Below are 17,219 nucleotides of genomic sequence, written 5' to 3' on the forward strand. Positions count from 1 at the left end.
AGAAGGGGCACTTGCTCGCCCGCCATGTTTTATTCCACACTGGACTGTCCGTGTAGTTAGGAACTTTCCTAGGTGTGCTTTTAGCCACGCAGAGTTTTAGCCCTTTTCCCCTACCACCTGCTTCAATGTTGTTCCAAGCGCAACGAGTCGGCCCTAAGACACAACGTCATAAGACTGTCATTTGCTGATTCACTAGGGGTGGAGTCACTGTTTGTGTAACTAGAGCAGCGTCAAAATATGAAACAAACTGCCATATTTAAAAGAAAATACAGCCACAGCAGCTACAGTTTATATATGAGATACTGAATGAAGATGGAAGCCTCCAGATCAATACCGTGGTTCAATGCAGAGGACTCCACAGTTTTGTACTTGGCAGCTGATAAAAAGAACTTTATGTACCAGACTCCTGCTATGTTGACCGCGTGCACCTTGACATGGTTCCCAGTTGTAATGGGAAACCACCCAGGTAAAATTTAATCCAACAGACCCCTACCAAATGAAACTAATGTGTCATCATAGAAAAGGGGCATTAGGAACATATGCCTTAATCAGATCTCCGAAGGAGCTTGCTTATTGAGGGCTTTATATGTGAAAATCTGAATGTTTTATTGTCTTCTGAATTTAAAAGAAGAGATGATGCAGAACCAATTCTCCTGGGCCCTTTCCACAAACTGGATCTAGACACACAGTATGGTTTCTCTCTTTGTGAAAGGTCTCTCAGTCTGTGACTCTGAGATAATCCATTCATGCCAGCACTTGACCAAATAGGTGTTATTAAAAGTTCTCAATAACTTCAGCTCTATTTTTCGAGTCAGGTTTCTACTATATAAGGAAATCAGACACCTCTTTGTTAGGTTTGAAATAAATCCACATAATATGTAGATATTTAGCCTTAAAACATGGTCATATGCACATTAATTAGTCTCCAACATGGAATTAAAAAGGGAAGGAGTTTTAAGGAGTATTAAGCTCCATGTTAGGAAAGGCACAATCACCTCTTGAGATCCAGAAACTGAGGAGTGCCGACAAAAGACAGGTGTATCTCTTACTTAAACGTGGAGAGTCCAGGGAGTGTCTCATCTTAGATCACCCATCAAATCCTTCAGCAACAACAACGCTTCATCTTCTTCTGTTTTTTTTTATAAAGCAATGGTCTGTTTAGAGCAAAATGTTAATATTTATATTTTCTCAATCATCTGGTAACCACAATGCATCCAATTGGCTCCCCTAATTTCTCTCCATTTATGCACAGGGACCTTTTCAAAAAAGAAGCTTTTAGCCAGTTAGTATTTTAACTTTTTATGAGATAGATATTAAAAAATCTAAGTTGGATCCAAAGCAGAACTAAGGTTGTCTTCTAGTATAATACTTCTTAGTGGATGGTTAGAATTGGATGAAAGCCAGTGAGAGCAACTTTAATGCAAACAGACAAAGGACAGAGATACGTTGTCAGCGTATGGCTCAGAGGATGAGCAAACCACTTCGTAATGCCTGACTGATGCCGACGAACATGCATCATTTTGCTCATGGGTCTCCTCAAACTATACGGGACAAATGGGGACAAGAGGTATACACATGACACAGCCAACTCCATCCTGATAACCCCACTGGACATCCCCAACAGACGAACAATGACAAATAGGCTGTAAGGCTAAAAAACATCCTTTGAAAAGTCTTGAGGGGAAAGAGAACAAGGAAACACATTTCAGGTGGTGTTATTCCTGTGAACTCTGAAATGCCAACTGTGCAGAGGACATAGATCAGGACTCTCTTTAGGCCAGACAGACCTGACAGATGGACAGACCAGATTAGGCATATAGACGTGCATCGAACAAGGCTCGACAACGATCGCATCTCGTGCGCTGTCTGACCCCTGCCGAGAGAAGGGTAACATGCAGGACTAAGGCTGACAAACAAAACAAACTCCACCGTAAACACACAGCCCATCTCTGAGCAACTCAAACAGACATGAACATGACATTAAAATGGAAGATTTGAACAGCTTACTGAAATTACCCTTAAGACAGCAGTTTCTCATGGTTTCCCACTAATCTTGTTTCATTCTCGGTTATAAAATCTTATAATTTGTTTGTCTCCAAACACTTTTTAGAGTAAAACAAATATCTCTTTTAAAGGAAACTAATTAATAATATAATTGTACTACTTACACCAAATGTTTTTTTCATAATATCGAGCACTTTTGAGTATCTCCCATTACGTTTTGGTGAAATCTTGTTATATGAAATTGAGAAAAGTGTGTGAAGTATCACTTATGTAACTCGGCAAAAATATTAAAGCTGACAATCAGATCAAAAAGTGCCAAGAACAGAAAAAGAAAACCAAAAGGTCAGGACTCGTGTCAGTCAATTCCCTCTGTGTCCTTCTGTTTGTCAGATGGCAGTGATGGATCCTGTCTTTTTTTGTTTTTTGCTAAGCCATCGTGACAAAGAAAAGCCATAAGAGGTCAAGAACGTGTGACTCAAATTTTTGGAGTCAGAGCTTCTTCAAGTCTGACTTGAGAGTCTAAAAGTCCTCTGCTGTCATTATTGCTGTTACAAAGAAGTCCTTTAAGCAAAGACTACAGAAAATCTTTGTGTACGTTATACCTTCTACAGTCAGCATTGGGAGTTTCTTTCATGATGCACTAAAACTAAAAAGTATAGCAGTTTGTGTGTTCTGATTTGTACCTCATATTCCACCCTGTAAGTAACCCATAAACTAAATACAGAATAAAGTACCCTAGTGACACAGGTTATAAAAGTATTCAGCCACATTCCGCTGCATGCAAAGAGATGAAGAATCACACTCTCATCCTGAAGTATTTGTTTCTTTTTTTGTCAAAAGCCACAACAGAAAATAAGCAGAAATATTCAAAGATACCACCTAAAGCATTCCGCTCCAAAGCAATGAAATAATTGCTAGTGATAGTGAGAAATAGGAGCTTATTGACCAACATGGTTAATTCAACTCAGAATCAACATTTTCTGGTTATCTCTGGCAGCAGCCAAGGTAAAATGTTGAAACTATGGAAATCCAAAAGGGTCACGATTTGCCTAATACCTGATAAATGCAACCGGTATTACACCACCAGTTTTACGGCACCAGGCAGAAGATTTCATACATTTAACTTTTTTGATAGTTCGGGAATTTTTCAAGTTTCATGCTTTTTTTTTTTGTGGTTATCACAAATGTGCATGGAAATTTTACATCTTTTATATTTCTGCTACTCATGCAATTCTATAAATTTATGAATGTTTAAGTTAAACATAAGACAACAGTGAGACATTTCAGAGTACTTTGGAATTGTAAATAAATTTGAGTTTTTACCCAGTGAAAGGATGGGGTCAAATTAACAAGTTATACTATTTTCATAACACGAGAGATACCTTTTAGTTTAGATCTATTGAAGCGCATTTCAATAGATCTAAACCTGTTAAGGTTTGTAAAGGTTTGAAATTCTTAAGTAAAGGGATCCTAGCATTTTCGCGCTGGTCTCTTTTTTTCTATTGCAGGTAAACAGAAATCCCAAAATCAAGTTATGTGCTGAGCTATGTTGTCCCATCAAAAGCATAGTATTAACAAATGTATTTTAGCCTTTACATTAACACAATACTTTTGTTTGGCAAAAGAAAAATGCATGTATCTTTGGGTAATTTATATTAGATATGTCTTAATAAAGTGCATAGTATAAACCTAACATTTCTACTTTCTAATACAGTATCTATTCAATGAACAAAATGGAATCGTTATTAGCTGTACAGCATTTCATTGATCCAATTTTGTTTTAGCCATTCAGCAGAGCTACAGTAACAGGTAAGAAAAAAAAAATGTCACATCGTTTTCTCAGTTACCAACTTTTAATATCAAACTAAAGAGTCTACTAAAAGGCCAAAACCACATTTACTCCCTCTGGCACTGACACCCACACAGCCACCCAGACGCGCACATAGACACGCATCCGTGACCACAGATAACTCTATCCCACAGGATGCTCGAGCGTGGGAGGGGGGGGTAACAGGGTGAGCCACAAGTCAATAAACCCTGTGTAATCTGTTCCCTTTAGTGGCATAAACCATCTGAGAGGAGATTACAGTCGTTCTGCCAATGTAAGAACATGTGAGTTTCTAATGCACAGAAACACCAAAAACAAAATACAAACAATCACACGTGCACGTTCATTCAAACTTTAAAAGCTGGCGAGAGCAGCGCTTTTCCTTTTAAGGCTATGAAGGCAATTTCTTGTACATTTTTTGCAGAAAAATACAGATTATGGTTATTAAAACACTACCCTGGCCTTGGACTCCTGCTGAGGAAACCGAAGCAAGGCATTGTCAGTTTGAATGAGATTACGCCTCATGAACTCCACGACTGGAACTGGAAGTGTGGAGCTAATAAGACAGGAGTTTCTGAGGGTGTTTTCCCCCTGAACAATAGTGAGGGAGAGGGTGTCTGGCCTTTTTATTTTGATGGCAGACTGGCTGATAGGGCTGTCTGTGTGGGGCTGAGTTTGTTGGGGGGGAATAAGGAAGAAGGGACGCTGGCTTAATGCATCATTAAGCACTAAGAGCACCGGGGAGGGGTTGTACCAGAGGCGGGTTTCAGTGTGGACATCTGGTCCACAAACCAGAACAATACACCCACGCATTAAGTCCAACACAGACTAATTATTATATGTGGATAATCTCAAACGAACAGATTCTTGTGTATTAGCAACATGTTTTTCTTCTTCAATGCTGCAGATAGTCCATAAATCATCCTAGTTGCTGCTCAATACCATATTTTCTTTTCTCTTTTTTATGAATTCGTATTTAAAGGTTGAAACTGATTTAAGCATTAATATGTTAAGCAAGGTACACTAGGCATTACACTGATTTGCCAATTGCAATATTTTTTAATAGGACAAAATGATGCCTCTTATAAGCACATTATTACACCATAATCCACTTGAGAAAGATTCACTATCTGCTAAGATTAATGTAGTGCCAACTTTTTAGTCTCTTTTTACATTCAAAGGGCTATTCACTTCACTTTAAACATGACAAATATAATTAATATAAAGCTTTAATTAAGGTTGTTGATAGTTAAGACCGATCAAAACATCATCTAGTGAAATAAATTGAGTACACTATGTATTCATTGCCTTCCACTTAACACTAATGCACAAATGGGCATTCACCTATGGCATAAAATCCCTACATAAGGCTACACAATATATGATAAATATATTTCCCCTGCAATTCCAGTGTGTGCAACATTCATATTACAAAGGACTGTTTGGAATACAATAATTATTGGCATATATTCCCTACATATTTCAAGTATTATGAACTTGCCACTGTAATATTTTGCTATTTGGATAAAGACTGACAGTAGTAGTTGCTCACGCCGGACACAAATAACGTTTCACAAAACGCTAAAGGTTACAGAATGAAGGAAACACAGTTAAGAAGAAGAGCTTAAAGAAGAACATTGGCACTTATCTCAACTGATATTGTCATCGCGATATTTACCATAGTTATCATCATCGGAAGATTTTCCAATACCGCACAGCTCCGGTTGTAACAGTGCAAAACATAGAAAACTTCATGGGTCACGAATCCTTTTGCAAGGTTCTGTAAGGGAGTCAATTTTATTGTATTATTAAGGGCTTTCATGGAAACCAGTTCTGACAGTTTCAGTTCAGACTGGAGGGCACTCCAAGACGAGGGGGCAGAGAAACTGAAAGATTTCTTTGCCCTTTCAGTTCAAACACGAAGAGCAGGAAAATACAAAATGTCATTTGATCGTAAGGCATAACGGCTTTCGGTTCTCGAGAGAAAAGTGCATAAATACGTTGGAACCAACCTATTAAGAGCCTTGTAAACCAGTCATCCAGTGTGTATATCGCGTTTCATTTAAGGAAGGCATGCCAGCATCAGCACACAGTTCACAGTGGTGGGTGAAGCGGCTACAACTAGTGGTTAATCTCAGAGCAAAGTAGAACACCGGAGTCAAGGACTGTAGGCAACCGGTTGAAGCTCAGATACATAACATCCCCATGAATAGGCGGAAAAGTGGTTGGTATCAAAAGCTTCCCAGCTCTGAGGGGGAAACATGACTTCTTTACGTAATAGAAGTCAGGCTATACCCTTAATTTGTAGATCAAATGCAGAAAGAAAGTTCTGCATCAATAATTAATCCCAGGTACTTGGGCAGTTTTAATTAAGGGTATGTTCTCCCAGGAAACAGATGAATTATTTTTATATAAATATATAAATATAAATTCAGATGCCTGCTCAAGTGAGTTTGGACAGAAATAAAATACAGAATCATCCATGTAAAGGTGCTAAAAGGCTTCTGATATGTGTGCAGATTGTGAACAGGAAAGTTCCTTAGACTGGATCTCCTTTCAGTGTTCTGAACACTCTGCGTCCGATGTGCCAAGTGATCCGCACACCAGGACACCGTTTGATGTCATTTTTGAAAACAATTACTAAGTAGACATTGTGATCCACAGTGCCGAAGCCTCAAATGCATAATTTAAAATGTTTAGGGCAGCAATAGCAGAGCTGTGCTGCTTTCTAAAACCTGACTCCCTTCAGTCCTCCACAGACTAATTTTTCAAATACCTTCACCAAATTGCATAATTTTGAGATAGGGTTATAATCATCCACAATTAAGGGTTTGCGTCTTTTTAGCAGTGGACGGAAAAGTGCAGATTTCCAAATTTTAGGACGTTTGCTTGCATATAAGCTTAGATTAAAAATGCAAGTTAAAGGCTGAGCAATTAGGTCAACAGGAAGAAAAAAATGTATCCAAACTATCAGGTACAGCTGAATTGTTTATTTATTTTAATCACTGTTAGAGGAATGAAACAAAGGCCCTGCTGTAATGAAAGGTTGATTAAAATGATTTACCATGACATGCTTGTCAGCTATATTTATTGGTTCACAGAACCTTTGACCAAAATAATGGGCAGTTCACTTGAAGACAGCACTAGAAGCAGATCTAATGTTACAAAACATTTTGGGATCATTCAGATTTATAATTCTTTACTGGAGATAAATTGCTTGCGATAAGTACATATATTATTATATATTCTCTATTATGTCCATCTATTAAGTGAGCTAATGGTTCTGGAATCAGATGTCACTTAAAATAAAGACGGGACGTGTGAGTGAGTGCATGGGGAGATCCCACAAAGCACGTGGCTCAGGTTGTCACCGTAAAATGGCTTTCAGAGGCAATACATTAATCCTGTTTTAATAGCCGTGTCCCCACTTTGATGTTATAACCCTAGTTAGACCACCTGAAGGGAAAAGTGCCAAAATTAAAGTACCGATGTGTCACACACAACACATCGGATAGCGGTCACATGAGCTAAGAGGTGAAAACGTATCATATGCGTATGTGGGATAATACCTGACAAAAATGCTAGCTGTACAGTTATCCAACACTCTTCACAGACCTCCCAGTAAGCAGCTGGATCTGTTACAAACAGACAGACATCTACGGTTCCTGAATGAAAGGACTAAACCCCCCTTCTGCCACCCCACAGCCAATCAATTTGCAGAGTGTCTTTTGAAAACCTGAGACTGGATAAAATGCGGTGAAGTTCTTCACAAACAATTTACGCCAGTCTACCTATCCTCAGCAGCAAGCAGAGAGTACCTGTTGTTCCTCCACTCCCCAGGACAACTGCCCGTTAAGGCCCATGCCAGAAGCTGTCACTGCAAAGAGGGTTTGCCTTTGAATAATTATTGAGAGTGTTGAGCTTCATGTTAAGAGACCTAAATATGCACAAAATATGTACAAGTTTCAGCTTTGTTTTAAAGGAAATGGAGAAAAAAGTGCCAAAACCTAAGTTCATGCACATTGGTGTATTCCAAAACTGTCCAGTAAACGCGTTAGTTTAAACCTGGCATGGGGAAAAGCGAAAAAGACAAACACTTTGACTATCTGCATTAGAGAAGCCATCAGTCTAAGTTTCTTACTTCTCTCATTTGCGTCTCATTGCACTGTCTCTACTTTGTCCTCTTGACTGTTACAGGGAAATCAATGTAGGCCTAGCCTTGTGAGCATAATGTCACATTTCTAAAATGCACTCAGAGGAGAATGAGAAAGCGTTTCAAAGAGGCTGTAAGTGATGATGCACTGGGGGGTTCTTAATCTAAGTAATTGCAGCATCAGTGATGCCAAAAGGGGGGTGACAAATTAATGTCACGTTTTAAATTGAGCTATAGTTGAATCCGTAAATGCAATTATCATTAAAAAAGGGATCCTTTAAAAGATCCATAGTGACGTATAAATAAAAGGTTTCTTTTTTTTAGAACAGTAAAGCAAGAAACCTGCCAAATTAATCAGGTTGTTTATGTTTTGTATACTGCCCCTTTTAATTCAATTCAATTCAATTCAATTCAATTTTATTTATATAGCGCCAAATCATGAAACATGTCATCTCAAGGCACTTTACAAAGTCAACTTCAATCATATTATACAGATTGGGTCAGATTATACAGATTGGTCAAAAATTTCCTATATAAGGAAACCAGTTGATTGCATCAAAGTCCCGACAAGCAGCATTCACTCCTGGGGAACCGTAGAGCCACAGGAAGAGTCATCTGCATTGTACATGGCTTTGCTGCAATCCCTCATACTGAGCAAGCATGAAGCGACAGTGGGAAGAAAAACCACCCATTAACGGGAAAAAAAACCTCCGGCAAAACCGGGCTCAGTATGAACGGTCATCTGCCTCGACCGACTGGGGTTACAGAAGACAGAACAGAGACACAACAAGAGAAACAAAAAAGCACAGAAGCCCACATTGATCTAGTAATCTGTTCTACATTAGATGGTAGTAGCAGGTGAGTCGTCTTCTCTGGATGATGTCAAAGTTAACAGAACGCCAGACCAGGTGTACCTACTATGAAGAGAAAAGAGAGAGAACAGAAAGTTAAAGCAGAAATGACAACACATAATGCATAATTGAAGAACAGTAGAACTCAATATAGTGAGAAAATTAGATCCTGATATACTCCAGTAACCTAAGCCTATAGCAGTAAAACTAGCTGAGAGTAACATGAGTCACTACTAGTGACTCACTAGTTATAATTTTTGTCAAAAAGAAAAGTTTTAAGCCTAGTCTTAAAAGTAGACAGGGTGTCTGCCTCACGGACCAAAACTGGGAGTTGGTTCCACAGGAGAGGAGCCTGATAGCTAAAGGATCTGCCTCCCATTCTACTTTTAGAGACTCTAGGAACCACCAGCAGACCTGCAGTCTGAGAGCGAAGTGCTCTGTTAGGAACATACGGGGTAATCAGAGCTCTGATATATGATGGAGCTTGATTATTAAGGGCTTTATACGTTAGAAGAAGAATTTTAAATTCTATTCTTGATTTAACAGGAAGCCAATGAAGGGAAGCTAAAATTGGAGAAATATGATCCCTCTTGTTGATTTTCATCAGAACTCTTGCTGCAGCATTTTGGATCAGCTGAAGGCTTTGAACTGCATTTTGTGGACTTCCTGATAGTAAAGAATTACAATAGTCCAGCCTTGAAGTAACAAATGCATGGACCAGTTTTTCAGCATCACTCCTGGACAGAATGTTTCTAATTTTGGCGATATTCCGGAGGTGAAAAAAGGAAACTCTGGAAACCTGTTTAATATGGGATTTAAATGACATGTCTTGGTCAAAAATAACACCAAGATTTTTTACTTTATTACCAGAGGCCAGGTTAATGCCACCCAGATTAAGTGATTGGTTAAGAAGTTTATTTTTTGAGGACTCTGGCCCAAAGATTAAAACTTCGGTCTTGTCAGAATTTAGATGCAGGAAATTTTAAGTCATCCAGCTTTTGATGTCATCAAGACATGACTGCAGTCGAAGTAATTGATTGGATTCATCAGGATTTATGGATAAATATAGCTGAGTATCATCAGCATAACAGTGGAAATTAATCCCATGCTGTCCGATAATTTTGCCAATCGGAAGCATATATATAGTAAAGAGAATTGGTCCAAGGACTGAACCCTGTGGTACTCCACAGGTGACCCTAGAGTTTGAGGAAGATTTATTATTAACATGAACAAATTGGAATCTGTCTGACAGATAAGATTTAAACCAGCCTAATGCTTTCCCCTTAATCCCTACAGTATGTTCAAGTCTTTGTAGGAGAATATTGTGATCAACTGTATCAAACGCAGCACTGAGATCTAACAGGACAAGTATAGACACAAGTCCATTATCTGAGGCCATGAGAATATCATTAGTGACCTTCACCAGAGCTGTTTCAGTGCTATGATGAGCTCTGAAGCCTGACTGAAACTCCTCAAGTAGGTCATTACTTTGTAAATGTTCACAAAGTTGATTAGCAACTACTTTCTCAAGAATTTTAGATAAGAAAAGAAGATTAGATATAGGTCTGTAATTTACTAACTCATCTTGATCAAGAGAAGGTTTCTTAAGTAAAGGTTTAATAACAGCTACTTTCAAAACCTGTGGTACATATCCATTTACTAAGGATAGATTAATCATGTCTAAAATAGTGCCACTGATCAAAGGGAATATCTCCTTAAACAACTTGGTTGGGATTGGGTCTAACATACAGGTAGAAGGTTTAGATGAAGCTAAAATTTTAGATAGCTCAGAAAGCTCTACTGCTTCTAAACAGTTCAAACACTGCGCAGATTCTAAAGATTCCTCCAATGCTGCCTCACTTACTGAGGACGAGGTAATCATGTTTGGGAGGATGCCAATTATTTTATTTTTAATGGCATCAATTTTATTTATGAAGAATCCCATAAAATCATTACTACTAAGAGCTAAGGGAATGGATGGATCAACAGAGCTGTGGCTCTGGGTAAGTTTGGCAACTGTACTAAAGAGAAATCTAGGATTATTTTTATTCTCTTCAATTAATGATGAAAAATATGCTACTCTAACTCTGCAGAGGGTCTTGTTATACAACAATAGTCTGTCCCTCCAGATTAAGTAGGATTCCTCTTGGTGTGTAGAGCGCCATTTTCTCTCCAATTTCCTAACATTGTGCTTCAAGGAACGCAGCTCTGAATTAAACCAAGGAGCCAGCTTCCTGTGAATAATCACCTTCTTTTTCAAGGGAGCTACATTGTCTAATGCAGAACGCAATGAGGAAGTCACATTGTTAGCAAAGGTATCGATTTGTGAATGGGAAGAAACAGCAATGCTGCCATCTACAGGGCATTTCTGCAATACTGAGGATATTAAGAAGGGGACAGACTCTTTAAGTTTTGATATAGCATTATCCGATAAAAATCTACTATAATGGAACCCTCTTTTGGGGGTGGAGAATTCAGTTAGATTAAACTCAAATGTTATTAAAAAATGATCAGACAGGACAGGGTTGTGAGAGAATACTGTTAATTCTTCACAATCAATGCCATATGTCAGAACAAGGTCTAAAGTATGGAGCCGAGAGTGCGTCGGTTTATGCACATTTTGAACAAAACCAATTGAATCTAGGATAGTTTTAAAGGCTACACTAAGGTTATCACATTCAGTGTCAACATGGATGTTAAAATCACCCACTATAATAACCTTATCAGTATTTAACACCAAATCAGATAAGAAATCTGACAACTCATCCAAAAACTGAGTGTAAGGGCCTGGTGGACGATACAAAACAACAAACAGAAGAGGTTTTATTGCTTTGCAGTTTGGATGAGGGAAACTGAGGGTTAAATGTTCAAAAGAACTGTAATTATTAGTTGGCCTGGGACTAATTAATAAATCAGACTGAAAGATAGTTGCCACTCCTCCTCCTCTTCCCACAGATCTGGGAATGTGGAAATTTGAATAACTGGAGGGGGTTGACTCATTTATACTAACGTAGTCCTCTTGTAGCCAGGTTTCTGTGAGACAAAACAAATCAATCTGATTATCAGAAATCAATTCATTAACTAACAAAGTCTTTGGAGGGAGAGACCTTATATTTAATAGACCACATTTTATTATTTTATTTTTAGGTTCAAGGTGAACCATATTGATTTTTATTAGGTTTTTATGATTTGTTCCTTTTAGATCAGTTTTTGATCTGTTAAGTTTTGGCCGTGGGAAAGACACCGTCTCAATAGGATAATGGGTGGGTAACAGTACAGAAGCTGCAGAGAGGTGTGTTAAACTACGGCTCTGCTTCCTGGTCTGGACCCTGGGTTGTCAGCATTTAGGAGAACTAATAAATCCGGCCAGATTCCTAGAAAGAAGAGCAGCACCCTCCAAAGTAGGATGGATGCCGTCTCTCCGGATCAGACCAGGTTTTCCCCAGAAAGTTCTCCAGTTATCAATGTAGCCCACGTCGTTTTCTGGACACCACCTAGACAACCAGCGGTTGAATGATGACATGCGGCTAAACATGTCATCACTGGTCAGATCAGGCAGGGGACCAGAGAAAATTACAGAGTCCGACATAGTTTTAGCAAACTCACAAACCGAAGCAACACCAACTTTGGTGACCCTTTTACTTGGCAACCATTCAGGTAGATAATTATTGAAGTGAGCGTGTTACTGATGTTTTAGAGCACTGGTTTGTTAATAGCACATAATTGCCACCATGATAAATGTTCCTCCAGCAATACGTCACCAAATGGAAGTTTTTGTAATCAAGGTGAGTTTTATAAAAACTAACAAGACCGTGTATAAATCCACTTTCTAGCTAATTCTAGAGTATGCCACGGCTTTCACAGACCAGGAGAGAGCCTCTTCTTTAACACAGAAAGTACTCCTGGACCAGGGCTTCTTTATTTATTGTTTGTCTGCTTTGTCATCCTTAACCCCCAGCAGATGTCTGCTTACACTGAGCCAGGACCTGCTGGAGGTTTATTTCTGTTAAAAGGGAGTTTTCCTCTCCACTGTTGACACGTGCATGCTCAGTGTGAGGGACTGCTGCAAAGCCAACCACTCAATGCAATCAGTTGTCTACTGTCGCCCACATGTTCATTTAGTATGACAGAATCCTGCAAAGTTGATGACTCGATACAATCAGCTTGGTTGCCACCTTGACCGGGAAACCTGCAAAGAGAGGTGCCTGACATATCCTGATCAGATGCCCAAACTACCTCAGCTGGACTGAAAGACAAAACAACTGAACTTTTCATCTATCATCACTTTTTAGGACTAATCTGTAACCTGGTAAGTGCAATGAATTAGCTTGCATTTGGATGTTTTTAAACACAAATCAAAACGTCCCTTTTATTAAAAAATGATTATCAAGAAATAAAAAAAAGGTTGTGTAGTTTTTACAGTCAAGAAAAGACTTGTTGCTACCACCTTAATGTCTGCGCTGGATAACAGTATTTTCATAAGCGCGCATTCAGTATAAAACCACCAGTTAGGGTGCATTGATTGCAAATCTACCACTCACCATCCATGGTATATTTTATCCATTTGTTTGTCTTATTTACAAGGTTAGGGTTCCAAAGACTTGAGACCTTTTGGTTAAAATAGTTTAAAGTTGCACAAAAAACATGGTTAAATGATTGCTGTTTACCTAAAAGATTATTGCATCAAAGTTGCTTATTACACAAAGATAAGCTCAGTAAAATGAGCTGTTTTTACCTGAATGACACCTAAAAGAACTCTATTTTTAAACTGCAAATTACTTTTTACTAATATTTGTGCTTTTCTAATTAACTTTAACATGTAAAATGTATTGCAGTCATTAATAATACATTTCACTGCGTGTGTCTGCAAGTTGGTTGTTTTTAAAAGAATCGGGGAAAAATATGAAAGACTGAATTAAAAATGACGATTGGATTGATTTGATTATACATATTTCTGTATATAAATCAAATGTGGTTTTTTTTATTTTTTTGTAAATGGCTTTGAGATGACTATAGTTGGTAATTGGCACCATATAAATAAACTGAATGTATAAAAGATGGCAATTAGGCTGTGTTGATATTTCAAACAATAGTTTCCACATGTGATTTTGTAGTCTTACAATCAAAACACTTTAAAATATCACTAATCTTGTTATTATGAAAAATATAAAGGGAGATATCTTTCACTTTAAGGGTGACTTTAATACAGCATATTTTGCTTTCTATTCAAATGAAGACAGAAAATGGGTGGAGGAGAGAAAGATTAAGAGTCTCTCGTTTAAGATATTTCTAGAAACTTGAAAAAAAGTAATAATAGATCAAAGAGAGAGCGCTTAAAGTAGACCTGCTGGTAAATTTAGACACAGGAAGAAACGTGCGAATGGCTAAATAACGTGATGACCGGTCTGTAACAGTACGAGCCAAACACGCCGGCAGCCAATCAGAGGGCACCACTTGCTTCACCCCAACAGTACTGTGCCGTTCAAACGCAGGTGGCAGGCAGCTTCTAAAAGTGATGAAAGCGGCTGTCATTTCTTTACTACGCCAGGTTAGATAGACTCTCGCGAAAGCAGAGCCTTGGAAACATCACAAAAAAAATTGTGCCTAAACGCTGAAACCAATGTTTAAAACTGAAGAGACGGAGCGCAGGCAAGTGCGCGGACGCCCAGCTCGGTTTTGCGCTCATGTTGCAACGAATCAACACACTCGGAACAGACAACTGACACCGCCAAAAAGGCAAATAAATAAATAAAATATTTGCATTAAAAAGCACATTTTAACGCAAATTGCTTCACATTTAAAGCATTTCTGCCACTCTGTACGCGAACGCGCCAACACACGCTCCCGTGCAGAGGCGCACCTTCTTCCTCCGTCTCCTTTTCCTCGGCGTTACTCACCACAGCTGTCTCTTAACGGGAAGGCAGTCTTTGTTGGAGGCTGTCACTCCCATGGCCATCTGCATCACCGTTATATACTTCTGGTACTTCATCTCTCCTCCGGTTGACAGCTGCTGCTGCTGCTGCTGCCGCTCGCGCCGCCGCGAACTCTTCTCTCACTTCGAGGAATCCGCGCGCCACAAAAGCAGCACAGGTGAGCGTGCGTTCAAGCGTCCGTTATTTTCCACTCGCGTCCGCGGCATCGCACGCGCCATTTCCACGCCGGGCAGGTCTGCTGGCTGACGGGGACAAATGTTCCCCGACTGAGGAGCTCAACGAAAGGTGCCGCGCCGCCGCGACCCACGTCGGCGCGCTGACTCTCTAATCTCATTAGAGCTCGGAATAGATTGGCTTAATCCATTCAGATATAGTCAGGACGGGGTCATTGTTGTGAGTCGCCTCGTGGAGTGGCTACTTTTGTCTGTTTTTTCTTCTATTTTCTTTTCTTTGTTTCTTACGTTCTCAGCTGTTAAACTACGGGTTGCATTTGTGGGAGTGGGAGGAAAAAAAACAAAAAAGAGTCAGAGAGAAGAGGATGCAGGCGCGGCAGCACCCAAGCGTCTGCCAGGGAAGGGAGGCTGAGCGCGTGTGTTCAACGAGAGAGGGAGAGAGGAGGGGAGTGACGGAGGAGGAGGAGGAGGAGAGAGAGGGAGCTGGATAAGGGCTTTGACAAGGGGAAACCCAACTGATGTTGTTCAGTGTTTGTGGTTAAACAGCTGAAAGCCACCATTTATTTGGATTTTTATGAGACGGACCAGCAGCAATAGCTCCTATTCTTCAGGTGGAAGGGGGAAAAAAAATGATACAGGATTCCCCACATCCTCCAAAACGTGAAAATCCGAAAGGAGTGCGTGGCGTCCTTTTGTCTTTAGCAAATTGTTTACAGAGCCACTTCTGCTGTACTTCTAACTTGAAACACATTGGTTGGAACATGAAGTTTCTGTAATATTCTGGTTTCTGTTCTGGTTTTATTTTTGAGTTATTTTACTCTCCTGCTTTAGGTTCTCTGGTTGCTTTGAGTCTCTGTCTTGTCTGAATTTTTATTTTCTGTTAGTTTATCCTGTTTTGTCATCGGTTTTAGTCTTAGCTTTTTTTTTGTTTGTTTTAGGTTTATACTTCAGGGTGATTTTGTTTCTTAGCAAGTTTGGTCTAGTTTCTGTTCCCTTGTCCTTTCGGCTTTTAGCTTTGGTTTCTGATTTATTTCTTGTTTCCCTGTACTGATGTCTGGTCTAATTACCCACTCTGCACACCTGCCTTACTCCACCCCTGTTGCAATCATCTCTGACCGGCTTCACCTGGTTCCTCCTCCATATAAACTGTCAGACCAGACATCAGTGCCAGGTCGTCTTGTTGACTGTAGGTGAGTTCTCCGCTTGCAAGTTTTGTTATGTTTTGAACCACCTTGTCGCCAGAAATCTGTGCCATCCCGTTCTGTCTGTTCCTGCCTGGTCTGCCCCGAGAATCCGTCCACTTCTGTGTCGTCTTTTGGATTGACGGTCCTTTTTGTTTGTTTTTTTCCCTGTTTTACTTTTTTGTTAATAAAAGAAGATCAAACTGAACCTCTGCTGGTCTGGCTAAATTCTGGGTCCGCTTTCTCAGTTCATTACAGTTTCAACTTTTGTCACAGTTTTCCCATTGGATTTGGATTTGACTGGGCCTTTGTGACTGTGCGTATATACGCTCTGATCTGCAGCTCTTGTTTAGGGTAATTTTCCTGCTGGAGGGCTTTAGCACCCGCTAAAAATAAAAAATTACTAATTTTGGGTATCGCAAATTAAATAAAGGTTTGAATAAAAACAGCATTTTGTAAAACATGCAATAAGCAGAAAACACATTTAATTGGCAATACTGCACACAGTTTTACTTCTAGAGGTATAACCTTTACATCAACCTGTATAAGCATCGACTGCTTACATTTTTGGACATGAGGCCTCTTGTTGGGTAACAAACTACCCTAAAGATCAGACAAAAATTTGATTATGTACATTTGTTAATATTTTACATCAGAAGCATTTCTATAATACTGTATTCAGATCAAAGGTTGTTCATTACTTTCCACAGCAGCATGAATCAAAAGCTGACCGACATCTGAAAACTTGCACACTGTCAAATATTGCACTGAAACTTTTCACCAGCAAAAGCAACCTTTTTTCCCCGTATCTTTGCATTGTCAAATAAATCTGTCAATGTCTTGCTCAAATAAAACACTTCATAGTTTATTCTGAGTCTTATATTATTTGAAGTTGTTACACCATTTCAGTGAATGCCTACTGTTTTCATACAAAATTTTCCATGTAAAGTTTCAGATCCTTGAAGGACCCTAGAGATGAAATCGAGCCTTCTAAACGTGAACACATCTGGATATGATGTTTTTAAATACCGTATCGGTGGAAGAGGCACAAATTGTTCTCCAACCCTGAATGTGGAGCTCGCTGCGTGTCTCTCGC

General features: G+C 39.3%; 1 protein-coding gene across 10 annotated transcripts in view; it reads right to left on the reverse strand.

Annotated features, from left to right (window-relative positions):
• Positions 1–15,355, reverse strand: part of tjp1a (tight junction protein 1a) — a 126,650-nt gene extending 111,295 nt beyond the window's left edge. For 6 of the 10 annotated variants that reach the window (XM_036130803.1, XM_036130802.1, XM_036130795.1 and 3 more), the window contains exon 1: positions 14,734–15,354. In XM_036130803.1, coding sequence (XP_035986696.1) covers positions 14,734–14,825 — 92 coding nt within the window. In that variant the 5' untranslated portion in view covers positions 14,826–15,354. Of the gene's footprint in view, positions 1–14,733 lie in introns of all 10 variants that reach the window. The other 4 variants (XM_036130794.1, XM_036130798.1, XM_036130793.1 and 1 more) reach the window with 2 other exon arrangements.
• Positions 15,356–17,219: the final 1,864 nt, after the last annotated feature.

The sequence above is a fragment of the Fundulus heteroclitus genome, unplaced genomic scaffold (genome assembly GCF_011125445.2).
Source record: "Fundulus heteroclitus isolate FHET01 unplaced genomic scaffold, MU-UCD_Fhet_4.1 scaffold_38, whole genome shotgun sequence".
NCBI classification, from domain to species: Eukaryota; Metazoa; Chordata; class Actinopteri; order Cyprinodontiformes; family Fundulidae; genus Fundulus; species Fundulus heteroclitus.